Source organism: Haliotis cracherodii, unplaced genomic scaffold (assembly GCF_022045235.1).
Source record: "Haliotis cracherodii isolate W230 unplaced genomic scaffold, xgHalCrac1.p SCAF_12, whole genome shotgun sequence".
NCBI classification, from domain to species: domain Eukaryota; kingdom Metazoa; phylum Mollusca; class Gastropoda; order Lepetellida; family Haliotidae; genus Haliotis; species Haliotis cracherodii.
Genome location: NW_027266267.1, coordinates 18,655,314 through 18,670,084, shown reverse-complemented (window position 1 = coordinate 18,670,084; position 14,771 = coordinate 18,655,314). Strand labels below are relative to the sequence as shown.

Below are 14,771 nucleotides of genomic sequence, written 5' to 3'. Positions count from 1 at the left end.
ATCAGACCTTCATGTGAGTGTTGTACCTAATGTCTTCTTTCATGAATGATGTGAATAGTGAAGACCATACTTCACCCCACTTACTCAGAGTTGACCATATTCAAGGGTGTAAAGACGGTTGTTTTCGTCATTTGTATTGAAATAGCTTTTAGAAGCCATCCAGTTGTGTCACCTGTGTGGCCTCCAGATTACACTGAGTGAGAGTGCAGAAACAATACCCCCTGGGCTGTAGTGTAGCAAGGTGGGCGATGTGTATACTGTATCTGTATACATGTGTATACTGTATGTGTGTGTCATCTATGTAAATAGGATCATGTGTCACATGGATTAAAGCACCCATGTGAACAACAATCTGTCTCTTGTCTTTTGTCACATCTGAGGATTGATTTATTTTTCGGTTCCTGGAGTTCATAATAATGTGCATGCTTATGATACACCAAATCCACAAGTACTGCCGAGGTCATTACGAGTGTAGTACGATATACACAAGCTAACTTCGAACAAAGCTGAGAACACAAGTATAACACGAGCAGGACACAATCTAACATGAGTATTGGCGATAATATGACCATATCCAAAATATCTGACACCGTGAACCAATCACGATTGCACGATGTGTCACAAGCACATGAGATCAGTACGAGAACATCACAAGCTAATCACAATGTATAACAATCTTTCACAGAAGCATAACAACTTGATATATCATGGCCAACGTTATGAAAGCGGCCTGGAAGCCCCACTTTACAAACTCATCCTACTGCATGGTGAACAGAGGCATATTTCGAGCAATGTCTCTTGCCTAAGGAGACACCACAAGTACCGTATTCGACGTAATAAGCGCCCATGGCGATATTTGCTAATATATTGGCTAGTGAACAATCCCAATTGGCACCCCTTCCGTTTGATCAATGTCAGATGACTTATTTATTCACGTATAATATGCACTCGTGTGTTATATTTACCCTTAAATATGGGCAATTAAATTCTGGAAAAAATATATTTATCGCACATAAACATTTCAGGCTGTCAGCATTTACCACGAAATTTATCTTTCAACTTTTTTCACCAAAATGATATTCTAATAAGAGTCCCCTATTTCTAATTTTGAGAGCGCCCTGGGCGCTTATTACGTAGAATTCGGTAACGTGGTTCAGTATGGGGCAGTACTGGAGCCCTCGCAGACAAGCTTTCCAGACACGGTCACCTATCTAAGTCCTCTCCGTGGCCAACGTTGCTTATCTTCGCCATATTTGTCTTCTGTGCTCTGCACATGGAACCGACCATGTGCACGAGTTGTGAATTGAAAAACCTGCGTGAATCTGTCTTTAGAATTATACACAATGTTTCACTGATCGCGATGCGGGACAATCGACATTGTCAACACAAACTTACACAGTTTTTCCAACTAATTGTTAACTGTATCCTGTTTTGCACCACATTCAAACTAAATCTATACTACTCAAAATATGTTAAGGACGATCCAATTCTTTGTTACCATAGTTAATCTGTCATGGCATTACAAATTACATGTGGTTGACAGCATGAGCGACTGTCAGGCAGGATTCTAGAATTCTAAAATAAGTAGGTCTAGATATATAAATCTCTGGTCAATTCAAGACATCAAACAGTCATCTGGGCCACACACTAATCACCCGATGTGGGAAAGTTTTACCGATATTTCCTTCGGGCTTTGGGCCGAAAATCGACCTAATTAGGTCTAGATCAATCCCTGGTCAGGTCATCACATCAAACAATCACCAAGGCCACATACTGTAACTGGGAGTGTTGTACAGAGTTGGAGTACTGAGACTCCACTCTGTCAGGTCAAGACCCCAACAATCACACACTGTAACCACCAATTGTCAGGAGATGACAGACACGTCAAGCATGGAGTACTGAGACTCCTCTCTGTCAGGTCAAGACCTCCAACAATCACACACTGTAACCACCAATTGTCAGGAGATGACAGACACGTCAAGCATGGAGTACTGAGACTCCTCTCTGTCAGGTCAAGACCTCCAACAATCACACACTGTAACCGCCAATCGTCAGGGGATGACAGACACGTCAAGCATGGAGTACTGAGACTCCACTCTGTCAAGAATCACAACTAAAGCATTTTGATGGAATAATACAGCCGGTAAAGCTACAAGCAAAAGGTTAAGATAATTATCGTGTAAACGAGGGGTCCGGAAAATTTAAAATCCCAATCGGACATTTGCATTTAGGCCATGCCCCCTTCAAATAGCGTATTTTAGTATGACTTTTCACACACATTACAAGTTGTTACGTATTCATAATATGATGAATTATGAATTGTTTCAATTTAAATTGTTTAATTCACCGGACAATTAATAACAAATAATATCAATTTAGATATACATGGAAAACATACGTTTGTTTCTGTTATAATAACGATCTGTTAATGTAGTGAACGGTCTGAATAATATTCATGAGTTATATTCATGAGTCATATTCATGAGTCTGCTCAAGTGTATGCGTTGTAACATTTGGATCGAGACTATTATCCCATATTTGGTTATCACGTGACCTCACGGGAAAAGGTTTTTTTTAAACTAAAGATTATTTAAAAACAAGACAGATAATATAATCACAAATACTAAAATATCGTTGATAGTAATAGTTATTTGAATACTTTTTTCATCTGAACTTAATTATTGACCATAAAAAAAATTGATATTGATCGACACAGAAAGCAAAATGGCGATCAATCAAGATTCAATATACGACTAGCTACTGAAAACAATAAAATCTGCAAATCCTCATTGTATGTCAACCAAGTGAAAGTCCTTAGCCACGACTTACAAAATGATCATCCAGACTTCGAGGGTTTGGCAGATCCGCTCGACTGATCTGCATCGGTCGACTGGCTGTCGTCATGCTTTCGCTTCTTGTCTGAGGTTACGTATCGTGGCATTGTGAGGATAATGAGGTACTGTACACATGTCAAAAAGTCCAAGAAACAGAATGAAATGAAGAACTTCATACACTGTGTTTATTGAAAACACATGAACGTTTCATCATAAAAATATGGTAAAAGCATAGCTTGCATTTACCTATACAAAGTGTGGCAACAAATAACAGAATAAATGCACATGGAAGAACTAATCAGCTACAGATTATGCCCTCTCAACAAATACTTGAAACCATTTCCCTCTAATGTATAACACTAGCAGTGTTCGAAATTAAGCAAGAAAATGATAACTCTAATGTTGAAAGTTACAGAGTTAGTGAGTACATAGATTCAAACACCAGAGCAGCCAATTATTGAGTAGGGTCTTATGCCATTTTAAGCAATATTCCAGCAATATCATGGCGGGGGACACCAGAAATGGGCTTCACATATTGTACCCATGTCGGGAATCGAACCTGGGCTTTTAGTGTGCCAAGCGAACACTTGTACCACTAGGCTGAGTTACACCGTCACAGAGCACTTCAGTGACCTGCTTATATTAAGCATACTTTTCATGTTAACATACATTTCTGGTATCCCCCGCCGTAATATTGCTGGAATATTGCTAAAAGCGGCGTAAAACCATACTCACTAACTCATGTTAACATACAAAAAAAACAACTGAATCATTTGGTGACAAGTTTTCAACAAAAATAACAGATACTTGACTAACATTTGGCAAATTGTTTCCCGAATGAAATATTTGCATTCTTCGAGATTTTATTTACATCAAAAAGCAGGGTCCACGCTTGCTGTCAGTGTTGGTTGTTGAAGTTGGTTAGTTGCTTTGTTGTTTAACGCCGCACTCAGCAATATTCAAGCTATATGACGGCGGTCTGTAAATAATCGAGTCTGGACCAGACAATCCAGAGATTGACATCATGAACATCAATTCACGCAATTGGGATCGATGACATGCATCAACCAAGTCAGCGAGCCAGACCACCTGATCTTGTTAGTCGCCTTTTACGACAAGCATAGTCACCTTTTACAGCAAGCATGGGTTGCTGAAGACCTATTCTACCCCGGAAACTTAACGGGTCTCGTTGTTGAAGGTAACTGCAGCAGGTTGAGCAGACAGGCCAGCATGGCGGGACTAGCTACAGACACAGGAGGACGGACAACTGGGATGAGTTGCTCTGCTGCAGCCAAGTCTCCATATTGTTGTCACATCACAGGAAGTGTTCATCCGGCCATGACACTCAATGTTTGTCTCATGAATTATGAAAGGTGATCGTGAAGGTGGAAATATTTCACCTCTTTGTGGGCACAATATTACAGCTGAAATCAAGACATGAAGAAAATAAATCTTACTGTCTGATATATTAACATCAATTTCTAAATTCATTTGATTCTTCTACAGTTAGCTATGTTAATAATGAACATGCTCATAATGAACTGATGGATATAACAAACTTTTTTGTTGTTGTTTTTGTTTTGTATACTTGAGTTGAGTTCGTTATAACTGTAGTTTACTGTATACAAAATCCTCACACACGTCATACCGAAGTCGTAAACCTGCTGTCACTTTTACCTATTATAACTTGCTCTGAGGTTTTACATTTGAATTTTATAACAGCCTTTTAAAATGCATCTAATGTTGATTTTTGATTGGTTAAAAGTCACAATTTCTTTTCATATGACAATTCCATGACGTGAATCAAACTCGCAACATCATGAGAAAAATGACAGCAAAATGGGGTCGTCAAAATGTATCACACCTATACTGATGGAAACAATAACGTGAGTGAGTGAGTTGGGTTTAACACCACTTTTAACATTATTGCAGTTATATCATGGCATGTCAGCTTAATGTGGGAGGAAAGCCCGAAGTGATGCAGGTCTCAGAAGTTTACCACTTTGGTGAAACCCACGAGCATGGGTATGGTGCTGACAAACCTAGAAACATAATCGAGACGAACCGGGATTCGAACCCACAATCATAGGTTTCTGGCGTGCCCTAGGGACGCAACTCTGCACAGCCAATCGCGGCACCTCAGACGACTGGGCCACCTGTGCCCCAAACCAATCCGTGAATAATGACAACTATAGGAAATAACCATCACTGTCAGTACATTTGAAATAGTGCGCGTGCAAATTCAACATGTCAGAATCAAATGTTGAGATTTCTTTGTGTGCATTGTTTACATTGTATTTGGTAGACAAGGCTGGGAACCCATGATAGCATATCATTTTACTGTGTCTAACCCTACGTGTTCTCTTGTTCATTTCCATCAGTAAACATCAGTATTCTATTTTTTCAAATAAATATATTTGAATATTAGTTAGGGACTGATAACCTGTTATGGGGGTTGGGGGGGGGTCATAAATTGTTACATGTACGATAGCAAAATAAGATACAGTCGTAAGTCGAATCTCCCCCACCCCTTTGCCAAAACCTATCCCAATAATAAATGAACAGTCCCTAAGCAATGTAAACTCGACCTGTTTTAATCAGCCTCGTTCTTGCCCCAATCCACGGATATTACTTACCCCAATAAACCACGCCCACTCCATGTTTTGGGAGTGAGACTCAACCGCATGACCTTGCCCTGCCTTCTCACCGTCACACTCAGGGCTTTCTGAAATCACAAACAGGTCTTGTCAGATGAAGATGAAAGACCTCCAGTCATTTGACAGACCCTCCACTACCAGGCCAATGTAACCAGTGCCCCCTTCCACAAAGCATTTGTAGTGCTTGGACAATCCTAACTTCCAAGACTTTAACATAGACCTATCACTGTTGTCGTGCTACGATCGTAACTCCCAAGACTTTAAAACTGTGGTATTGTGAAAAGATCCTGGTCAGTTCGTGAGCGAATAAAATGTGGTTAGCTCCTCCTTAACCTCATAACAATGACAGGCAATCACAAAATAAATATTACCATTATACTTATATATACATTATCTAATTCCACAAACCTATCTCTCTCTCATGGATCTCCCTGGTTATGTCAATGATAACCTACAGGAATCATGTCAGCTAGTGCAGAGCTCCAGATAAGCTTTTGGTGTTGTGGGTATTTTACCCATGCATTTTAAAAACATCAGGTATCAGTAATTCTATGTGGGTATTCAAATTTCTGTTACCCACTAGTTTTTACACATGTGGGTATTTAAATTAAATATTTAAAAACACTATTCATCTAGTCCCTGCAAACTGGTGTCGTGTGGGTTTGAGAACTTTATAGGACTCAAAAATACCACGATACTTCCACAAGAAAGTGTGATGGCAAATGATCATGATGTGACTGTCATCATGGAGTTTGGCAAGGTTGACGGAATGCCCGTTTATAATTTCAAAATAAGTTGCTGATTTGCTAATTGAATACGCAGGGTTACGTCACAATATTTTGATGATACTCACAAGTTTTATTTTTGTAGCATATCTGTAATGTTCGTTGCGTATTTGATTCGCTTGGATTTTATTTTACTGCGTATTTCTGCATTTCTCATGCGTATTTTACGCGGATATACAGCTTATCTGGAGCTCTGTAGTGTCAGTGTTTGACACTAACACTGATGGGCCAAGTCTAGTATATTTTCTTAATGACCAGTTAAACTAGAGTGGAGATGAGTGAGTGAGTGAGTTGGGTTTAACGCCGCTTTTAACAGTATTCCAGTTATATCAAGGCGTGTCAGCTTAATGTGGGAGGAAAGCCTGAGGTGATGCAGGTCTCAGACATTTACCACTTTGTTGAAACCCACGAGCACGGGTATGGTGCTGACAAACCTAGAAACATAATCGGGGCGAACCGGGATTCGAACCCACAATCATAGGTTTCTGGCATATCCAAGTGAGGCAACTCTGCACAGCGAATCGCGGCGCCTTAGACGACTGGGCCACCCGTGCCCCCTGGGCCCATCTCAACAGCGGCACCATTTTGGAGATGAACAAAGTAATTAAGTTTGTACGGGCTTTGGAAATCATCAACAGATTAACTCTAAAGTGTAAGCAAAACCAGCACCCTAAACAACCCTGTGTGGTATAGTAGTCACCTTCTTGACTGGTTTCTCATACTGCTTACACATGCTCACTTGTTTTTAAGACTAATGGATGTGTTGCACACTGTCTGGGAATAGGTGAAAAGTTGACCTGTTGCAAACAAACAAATCTCTGAAGTAAACCAACATTAACTTGTCCCATTCGGTAAAAATTGAGCATGTAGTATTAGAACAAAGTAATACAATTTAAGAACCTTTTTGGTCAGCACCATTGTGCCTAGTATAGATTCAACAGGACCAGTAGTTGTGCTGGCCCTTTGGACTACTGACAGATCCTGGTTAGAATAGGTCTTCAGCAACCCATGCTTGCTGTAAAAGGCGACTAACAGGATCGGGTGATCAGGCTTGGTTGATGCATGTCATCGTATCCCAATTGCATGAATTGATGTTCATGATGTCAATCACTGGATTGTCTGGTCCAGACTTGATTATTTACAGACCACTGTCATATAGCTGGAATATTGCTGAGTGTGGTGTTAAACAAACAAACAAACAAACAAACAATGAGTATTGCTAAACTCTGCATCATCAGTTTTGCAGCTGCTCTGTCAGCAGGAATGTTACATAGTTGCTGGAGACTGAACGCAAAGGACCATGAATGCAAAGACGCGGAGACAGCACTCACATCCTTGCTGTGCTGGACCAGGGAGCCAATGCTCTGCAGGCCGGTGAAGTTGTCTGCCGTCACTGAGCCAAATATTATCACCTCATCCTCAACTTCAAAACCCTGAAAAACACAATCACAGACAATATCATAATTTTATGTTATAAATGAAAAGACTGATAGTTCTAAAGTTTAGAAAAATTATATTTTCACAGCAGTCACAGAAAAGTGAAATGTTCACTGCAGTGAAAATAACATTTTGCCGGCACTACCCATCTTCCCGAGGCAAGAGAGTTAACTGACTATAAAAGTCCAGTTTCCACCCTTGCCGATTAGGCTGGTATTATGGAGTTACATTTTGTCTGGACTAACGAGTCTATGCATAGTCCAATCAAAATCGCGCACCTAAATCAAAATCAGGTTCGTAAAGTGTCATGCAGATTTCGGTCGATTGCAGGATTTGCAAAGCATGTGCACCACCAACTCGTTGTCAGCAGATATTTTCCAAATCTTTTCATGTTTTTAATCAAGGTGCTCACGTGATTTGATGCATTTCACGATGTAAGACCCATTTTTTCACAATATAGATCCTTATTATCGATCACATCGTCCTCACTTGGCGCCACCATTTTGTGTGAAGCAAACACAAGTGATACGAGGGATGGAATCTGACTGGTCCATAGGAGAGGCTTAGAAGGGACATAACTGGTAATAGCCACTGGTGGCACTACGATCGAGCCCAGTAATTCCAAATTTTGTTTATTGTTGGTGCAGTGGTCAACCTGGGACCGCCCAATTTCACGTCTCGGGGCCCCCGATTTCATACCTTGGAGACCCATTACTAAGCCCTGTTACTAAGTCCCTGTTACACACGAACACTTAGACAAAGTAAAAACAAGTATGAATAACGGACAAGCTGTCAAGCTGAATCTGAGGCCAGGCGTTTTATATTTTTCGGATACAGACCTGCCAACTCTAATTTTTTAGAAAATGTAAAGAAATATATATCAGATGTCCATTTTTTCCCCCGCCAATAGCTGTGTAGTCAGTTATGTTATTTGTTATCATCACCTTTTAATAAAAAACATATGAATTTACCGTTGTCAACTAGTAAAGAGATACATAATTGATCTTTGTTGATCTCGAAGCCGAACATGAATAGCCTCCCTTGACAATTGTGGTAATTGTAAGTGGTAGAATTTTTATTGTTACAAGAGGCTTTATCGTCACAAATGGTGGTCTTTTGAGCACAGAATATGTCCATAAAGTATGCCTGAGGCATTCTGCATAAGAAAAATGCATCTGGCTTTCTTTTCTTTTTTTCCTTCCTCCAACCCTGGACTTTGGGCTGAAAAATCCATAATCCTAAAAATAAAAAAAGCCTGGCCAAAAGCACAATCATCTCTATGTGAATGTGGATCATCTCCACGCAATTGGGATACGATATCATGCATCATCAACCAAGTCAGCAAGCCTGACCACCCGATCCCATTAGTCGCCTCTTACGACAAGCAGTCACCTTTTACGGCAAGCATGGGTTGCTGATGACCTATTCTAACTCAGATCTTTGGGGGTATTTTAGCAGACTGAGGTGTTTCAGGAGACTGAGGTGTTTCAGGAGACTGAGGTGTTTCAGGAGACTGAGGTGTTTCAGGGGACTGAGGTGTTTCAGGAGACTGAGGTGTTTCAGGAGACTGAGGTGTTTCAGGGGACTGAGGTGTTTCAGGAGACTGAGGTGTTTCAGGGTACTGAGGTGTTTCAGGAGACTGAGGTGTTTTAGTAGACTGTGTTGCCTGCTGTATTTCACTCCACCAAAGCAAGTCCAGGTTCTCCTTACCCCCTGAGCTGCTGGGGAGTTGGCATCCACTCTGTCTATCCTGGCAAAGGCTACTAGGGGTTTCTCCTCAGGCTTCTCCTTGTCCACCTCCATGTCCTCCTCCCTGCTGCTGAGACGCTGTCTGGCCTGGGCATGGATGCTGATCAGCTCCTCCTCAATCTCCCGCATCACCTCCTTGTGGTCGTTCTGCAGACCTGGTGCCATACATCAGATTGGTTTATTCACAGTAATAAGGTAGATTCACATTGTGACTAGAGTGAGTGAATGAATTGGGTTTAATGCCGCTTTTAACATTATTCCAGTCATATCGCAGCATGTCAGCTTAATGTGGGAGGAAAGCCAGAAGTGATGCAGGTCTTGGACCTTAACCACTTCAGTGAAACCCACGAGCATGGGTATGGTGCTGACAAACCTAGAATCATAATCGGGGCGAACCAGGATTCGAACCCACAATCCTAGGTTTCTGGCATGCCCAAAGGACCCAACTCTGCACAGCGAATCGCGGGGCCTTAGACGACTGGGCCACCCTTGCTCCCCTTGTGACAAGAGACAAATGTTACCTAATATTATTGTTCAGAATATGAACTTTCTTTGCTAAATGTTACAAGCTTCTTCAACTATGCATACATATGAAACATAGATACATAAACTAGTCTAAATAAGGACAATTCCAGATCTCTGATGACTGTGGCATGAATTATACATAGTCAGTGAGTGATTTGGGTGTAACGCCGCTTTTAACAATATTCCATATATATCGCGGCGTGTCAGCTTAATGTGGGAGGAAAGCCTGAAGTGATGCAGGTCTCAGACGTTTACCACTTAAAGTGAAACCCACGAGCACAGGTATGCTGCTGACAAACCTAGAAACATGATCAGGGCGAACCAGGATTTGAACCCACAATCTTTCTGGCGTGACCAAGGGACGCAACTCTGCACAGCGAATCGTGGCGCCTGAGACGACTGGGCCACCCGTGCCCCCAAATTACACATCGAACAGCCACTAGTGATGTAGTATTGTAAATAAAGCATAGAGGTATTGAATGTGTTCAAACAAGTAAAACGTGTGTTTACAAGCGTTCATGTAAAGCCGCCTCAACACAAGACCAGGCTGATACTACAGGTGGCTTATAGGACAGTCCTGGGGCTCTGGGAGCATACCCCACCCTTGGCTCTGTGTTTGCAAGCATTCATGTAAAGCCGCCTCAACACAAGACCAGGCTGATACTACAGGTGGCTTATAGGACAGTCCCGGGGCTCTGGGAGCATATTTCACCCTCAGCTCTGTCTTTGATGTACATCAAACACACAAAACTCAACACTCACGGGCAATCTGGTGTCTGGCGTGTCTGACAGAGTACACATCAATGTCAGATCGGGGAAAACCTTCTGTGTCAATGAGTGGACCATCTGTTCCCACACTTTTTTGCTGTGGAAAAGAAAGGAAATCTACTTTATAATAAAAATCATTTGACGAGGTGAAAACACAAAAGAGTTGAGAGTTGATAGTGAAAGTTAGGAAATAAACCTATTCATTACATTTTTTGACATGGTTCATAGTTAATTAAACACGACTAAATGTCATCCAAAGCCGAAAGTGCTTGGCAAAAACTGGACCCTAGTCAGGAAACATTTTGTAAACATAACTGTTAAAAATGCTGTTTCAAATTACTTCTAATTTGTATCCTCTGTCTGCTGCTCCAAGTATCTCACATGTCGTATAAAGTCACAAGAGCAGTGTATATATGTTACAGGAAACAAGTATAATCAGTGATTAAGTCTAATAACTGGAAATTTAGGTGATTATGTCTAATAACTGATTCACTCGGTGGTTATGTCTAATTACTGAACCAAACCAAACTGTATAATGCTGACGATTTCAATACCGATTGAACACTCTCTTTGCGCCAAGCGGTTCAACTTGACTCAGTCTGTGGTGGTCAAGGCTTTGTAAGGTGTAATTGTGTTGGAACTAAACGATGTCAGACCAATCGCTGCAAATGTTTTAAGGCCAAGATGCCATGTAATTCTAGATGTCATTCAAGTCTTTCATGTGCAAACAAACATTCCTGAGTGTCCATCTGACTGCTATTTGTCATACCATACATGTCATACCATTCACGTGATACCATTTTATGAAATAAAAGATTGAACTGTTTAAGCATATTTCTGTGATTTTTGTGTAAGGTATCTGGTTACAGGAGGTTGTATTTACTTTGATAGCTCATCTAATTTCAAAACTAGCACACATTATAAAAACAAGGCAGGAATATGCTTTCAGTAAACAAGTATAAAATCCCTTGGTTCATTTCAGTGATTATGTCTAATTACTGAAGATTTCAGTAAATAGACATAACCACCGAGTGAATCAGTTATTAGACATAATCACTGAAATTTTCAGTCATTAGATTTAATCACTGATTATACTTGTTTCCTGTAACATATACAAGTCTAAATAACAAGCGAGACTTGCCACCTTTTACATTCATTATTCACCGCAGGATCATGTGAGTGAGTGAGTTGGGTTTAACGCCGCTTTTAACATTATTCCAGTTATATCACGGTGTGTCAGCTTAATGTGGGAGGAAAGCCCGAAGTGATGCAGGTCTCAGACGTTTACCACTTCGGTGAAACCCACGAGCACGGATATGGTGCTGACAAACCTAGAAACATAATCGGGGCTAACCGGGATTCGAACCCACAATCATAGGTTTCTGGCGTGCCTAAGGGACGCCTTAGACGACTAGGCCACCCGTGCCCCCGGATCATGTGAGTTTCCATGTATTCATCATACATACTGTGGTTACCGTTGCAGCGGTAGAAACTAACATTTTAGTCCATTAGTCCTTATAATGACAACATATAGCAAAACCCTCAAAATGGCAAATGCCCACAAGTCCTTATGATACCTTAACTACTGAACAGTTTGGCAAGGACTACAGGACGAGTGCCAATTTCTAACGGTGTACCATTTACAAAATGCCATGTCATGCGAAAATTGGAAGATTGCAGTGATTAGGCCTATTGATGACAATTAAACATACATTTAAAATCAATACACGTATCTCGTAGTATGTTTACCCCAAAGTCTCACCGAGTCAAGCAACGAATGAAGTTCCTTAATCTCTGATTCGAGGTCGTCTTTCCTTTTCACCAATGTTTTCATTCGCTCTGTGGAGGCTGCCATCTTGTTTATTTACAATATACAAAAAGTTACGCCGGCTTTTACAGCGAAAATTGATTCCTCTTAAAAATATATCTTACAACAGACAACCGTCTTTCAAAATTCATAGATTCCAAGCTTAAGACTATTATTAATATAAAAAAGGGATAAACCTAGAAACAAGCGCAGTATTCTAGTGTAATTTTATATGATGATAGTATACATCTATAGATAATAATGCTGAAATGTAAGCCTAAATATATATGGGCATGTACAATATTTATCAAAGTGCAAATGCACTCTTCATGTGATTCAAGTCATATTTTATCTTAGATCTGTGTTGTTAGAAAAGTGAAGATTGAGATGAGTTGAACGGTCTCCACTTTTTGACGAAGGAAATCTAACTGATTGTCAGCCTGTAAAAATGTTGATCAACTTCAACTGTACGTACTGTTATCATGACATCTCGCTGTGTGCTCATGGCGATTCGCGAAGCCGTGCTCGATATTACCGTTAATCAGATACAGATAAAAAAAAGTACTAGAATCTGTACCTTACTAAGAAAGTGTTATCCCAAATATAACATTAGTTACATTTGACCACTTTCTAGATGGCATTGTGTATTCATAGCTTTCGGCCATGTGAGCCGTGCCAATTTACACTTGTCAGGGGGGTACTCAAAGTACGTGATCTAGACTACCAGTTGTCAGACTTTCATTTGTGTGGAAGCCTCGGTGAATGAGTGGGTTAGATCGCTGACTTTGTGTGCTGGCGATTAGGTGCCTCACCCTGGCAGGTGTGGGTTCGAATCCCGGACGGGACTCAACCCCAAAAAGTACTAGAATCTGTACTTTACTAAGAAAGTGTTATCCAAAATATAACATTAGTTACATTTGACCACTTTCTAAATGGCATTGTGTATTCAGATACAGATTATCCTAAATACATTTGTAATATGTGTTATATTTGTAATTTAACTAATTTGTATTGAATTAGAGATGAACAGACAGAGAGACAGACAGACATGCAGAGTATTTCTCTGTGTCTTCAAGTTATCAAACTCGTTTCTATCTAGCAATTGGAGGTTTTGTCCGGAGCTTAAACTTAAGTTGGCAGGTTTTAGGTTTCTTTCCCGAATTAGGTACGTCCCGAAGGAAGAAACGGAAAAAAATAGTTTTATCAACTTGATTGTTATGAGCTCTTTCTGCGTTACGAATCGTAATTAGTAGTTCCTCGTAGCTCGTCGGTTATCATCTTATCACCTGTAAGGGTATTCCAGGAAATAAGACCCTTCTGAAAAAGATATCACAAAGTAGAGGTAGTCTGCATGTCTAGGTCGATCGCGCCAGGTCAAAATAGGTCCTCGCGCAATAGCATAGGCTAATCGCAAGTGGCAGGATTGGCGACTCGGCTGACTGCTGTTGATCAAGGAGGAGTCCACTAATGCCTACAGTGACAAATGCCTACAGTGACAAATACCTACAGTGACAAATGCCTACAGTGACAAATACCTACAGTGACAAATGCCTACAGTGACAAATGCCTACAGTTTAAAACAAACATTTATATGCTTCAGTGGTTTTACATGTGATACCCTGCTGCCTCTCTGCAGAGTTGAACTGGCCCATTTTAGTGTACTATTGCCTACAGTGACAAATGACAAACACCAGCAAATGATATTTAGTGGTTTTTCTTTATTCATACATTTCTTCTGATATTTCATACATCATACATCATCCATAGTTCCATTTATCATAATTCATATTCATTATCATATTTGAGTGCAGGGGTGCGTGAAACAGTGTGTACACTAAAACAACAACTTTTGTAGGCATTAGTCACTGTAGGCATTAGTAGACCTAACCTTGATCAACATACTGCCTACTGAGATAAACAGACCAACAAGCAAGCATACATGTTGTCGTGATAAACACACTGCTGTAGGTCTGGGACGAGTCCAAATGTACTACCCGGGTACCCACCTCCCTATTACCTGACCCTACCCGGTACCCACTGTAGATATCTAGAGATAAGTACCAACTGTCCGATTTGGAAAGGCTTGACCGTAGCCCTGGCAAAACGTATTTGGGTACACGTGTAAAACAATCTGGTTATGCATACACTGACGCTTACCGCTTGGAGTGTTATCTTTATTCAGACATATAAAGTCAGAAGGAATGGGTGC

At 40.6% G+C, this 14,771-nt stretch overlaps 1 protein-coding gene across 1 annotated transcript; it reads right to left on the bottom strand.

Annotated features, from left to right (window-relative positions):
- Nucleotides 1–3,937: 3,937 nt before the first annotated feature.
- On the bottom strand, nt 3,938–12,622 carry LOC139457612 (26S proteasome non-ATPase regulatory subunit 9-like). Its single transcript, XM_071238969.1, has 6 exons — nt 12,518–12,622; nt 10,750–10,852; nt 9,424–9,617; nt 7,608–7,709; nt 5,471–5,559; nt 3,938–4,258 (listed from the first exon to the last, which is right to left on the bottom strand). Exons 1-6 carry the CDS (start codon nt 12,608–12,610, stop codon nt 4,231–4,233), a joined length of 609 nt encoding a protein of 202 aa, XP_071095070.1. The 5' UTR covers nt 12,611–12,622; the 3' UTR covers nt 3,938–4,230.
- Between the last annotated feature and the right edge of the window lie 2,149 nt (nt 12,623–14,771).

Coding starts and splice junctions, on each gene's coding strand:
- LOC139457612 (XM_071238969.1), bottom strand. CDS start 12,610: ATGGCAGCCTCCACAGAGCGAATGAAAACATTGGTGAAAAGGAAAGAC. Junction 5,560..7,607: donor TGGTCCAGCACAGCAAGGAT/GTGAGTGCTGTC, acceptor TTGTGATTTCAG/AAAGCCCTGAGTGTGACGGT. Junction 4,259..5,470: donor AGTGGGCGTGGTTTATTGGG/GTAAGTAATATC, acceptor TCTTGATTTCAG/CTGTAATATTGTGCCCACAA.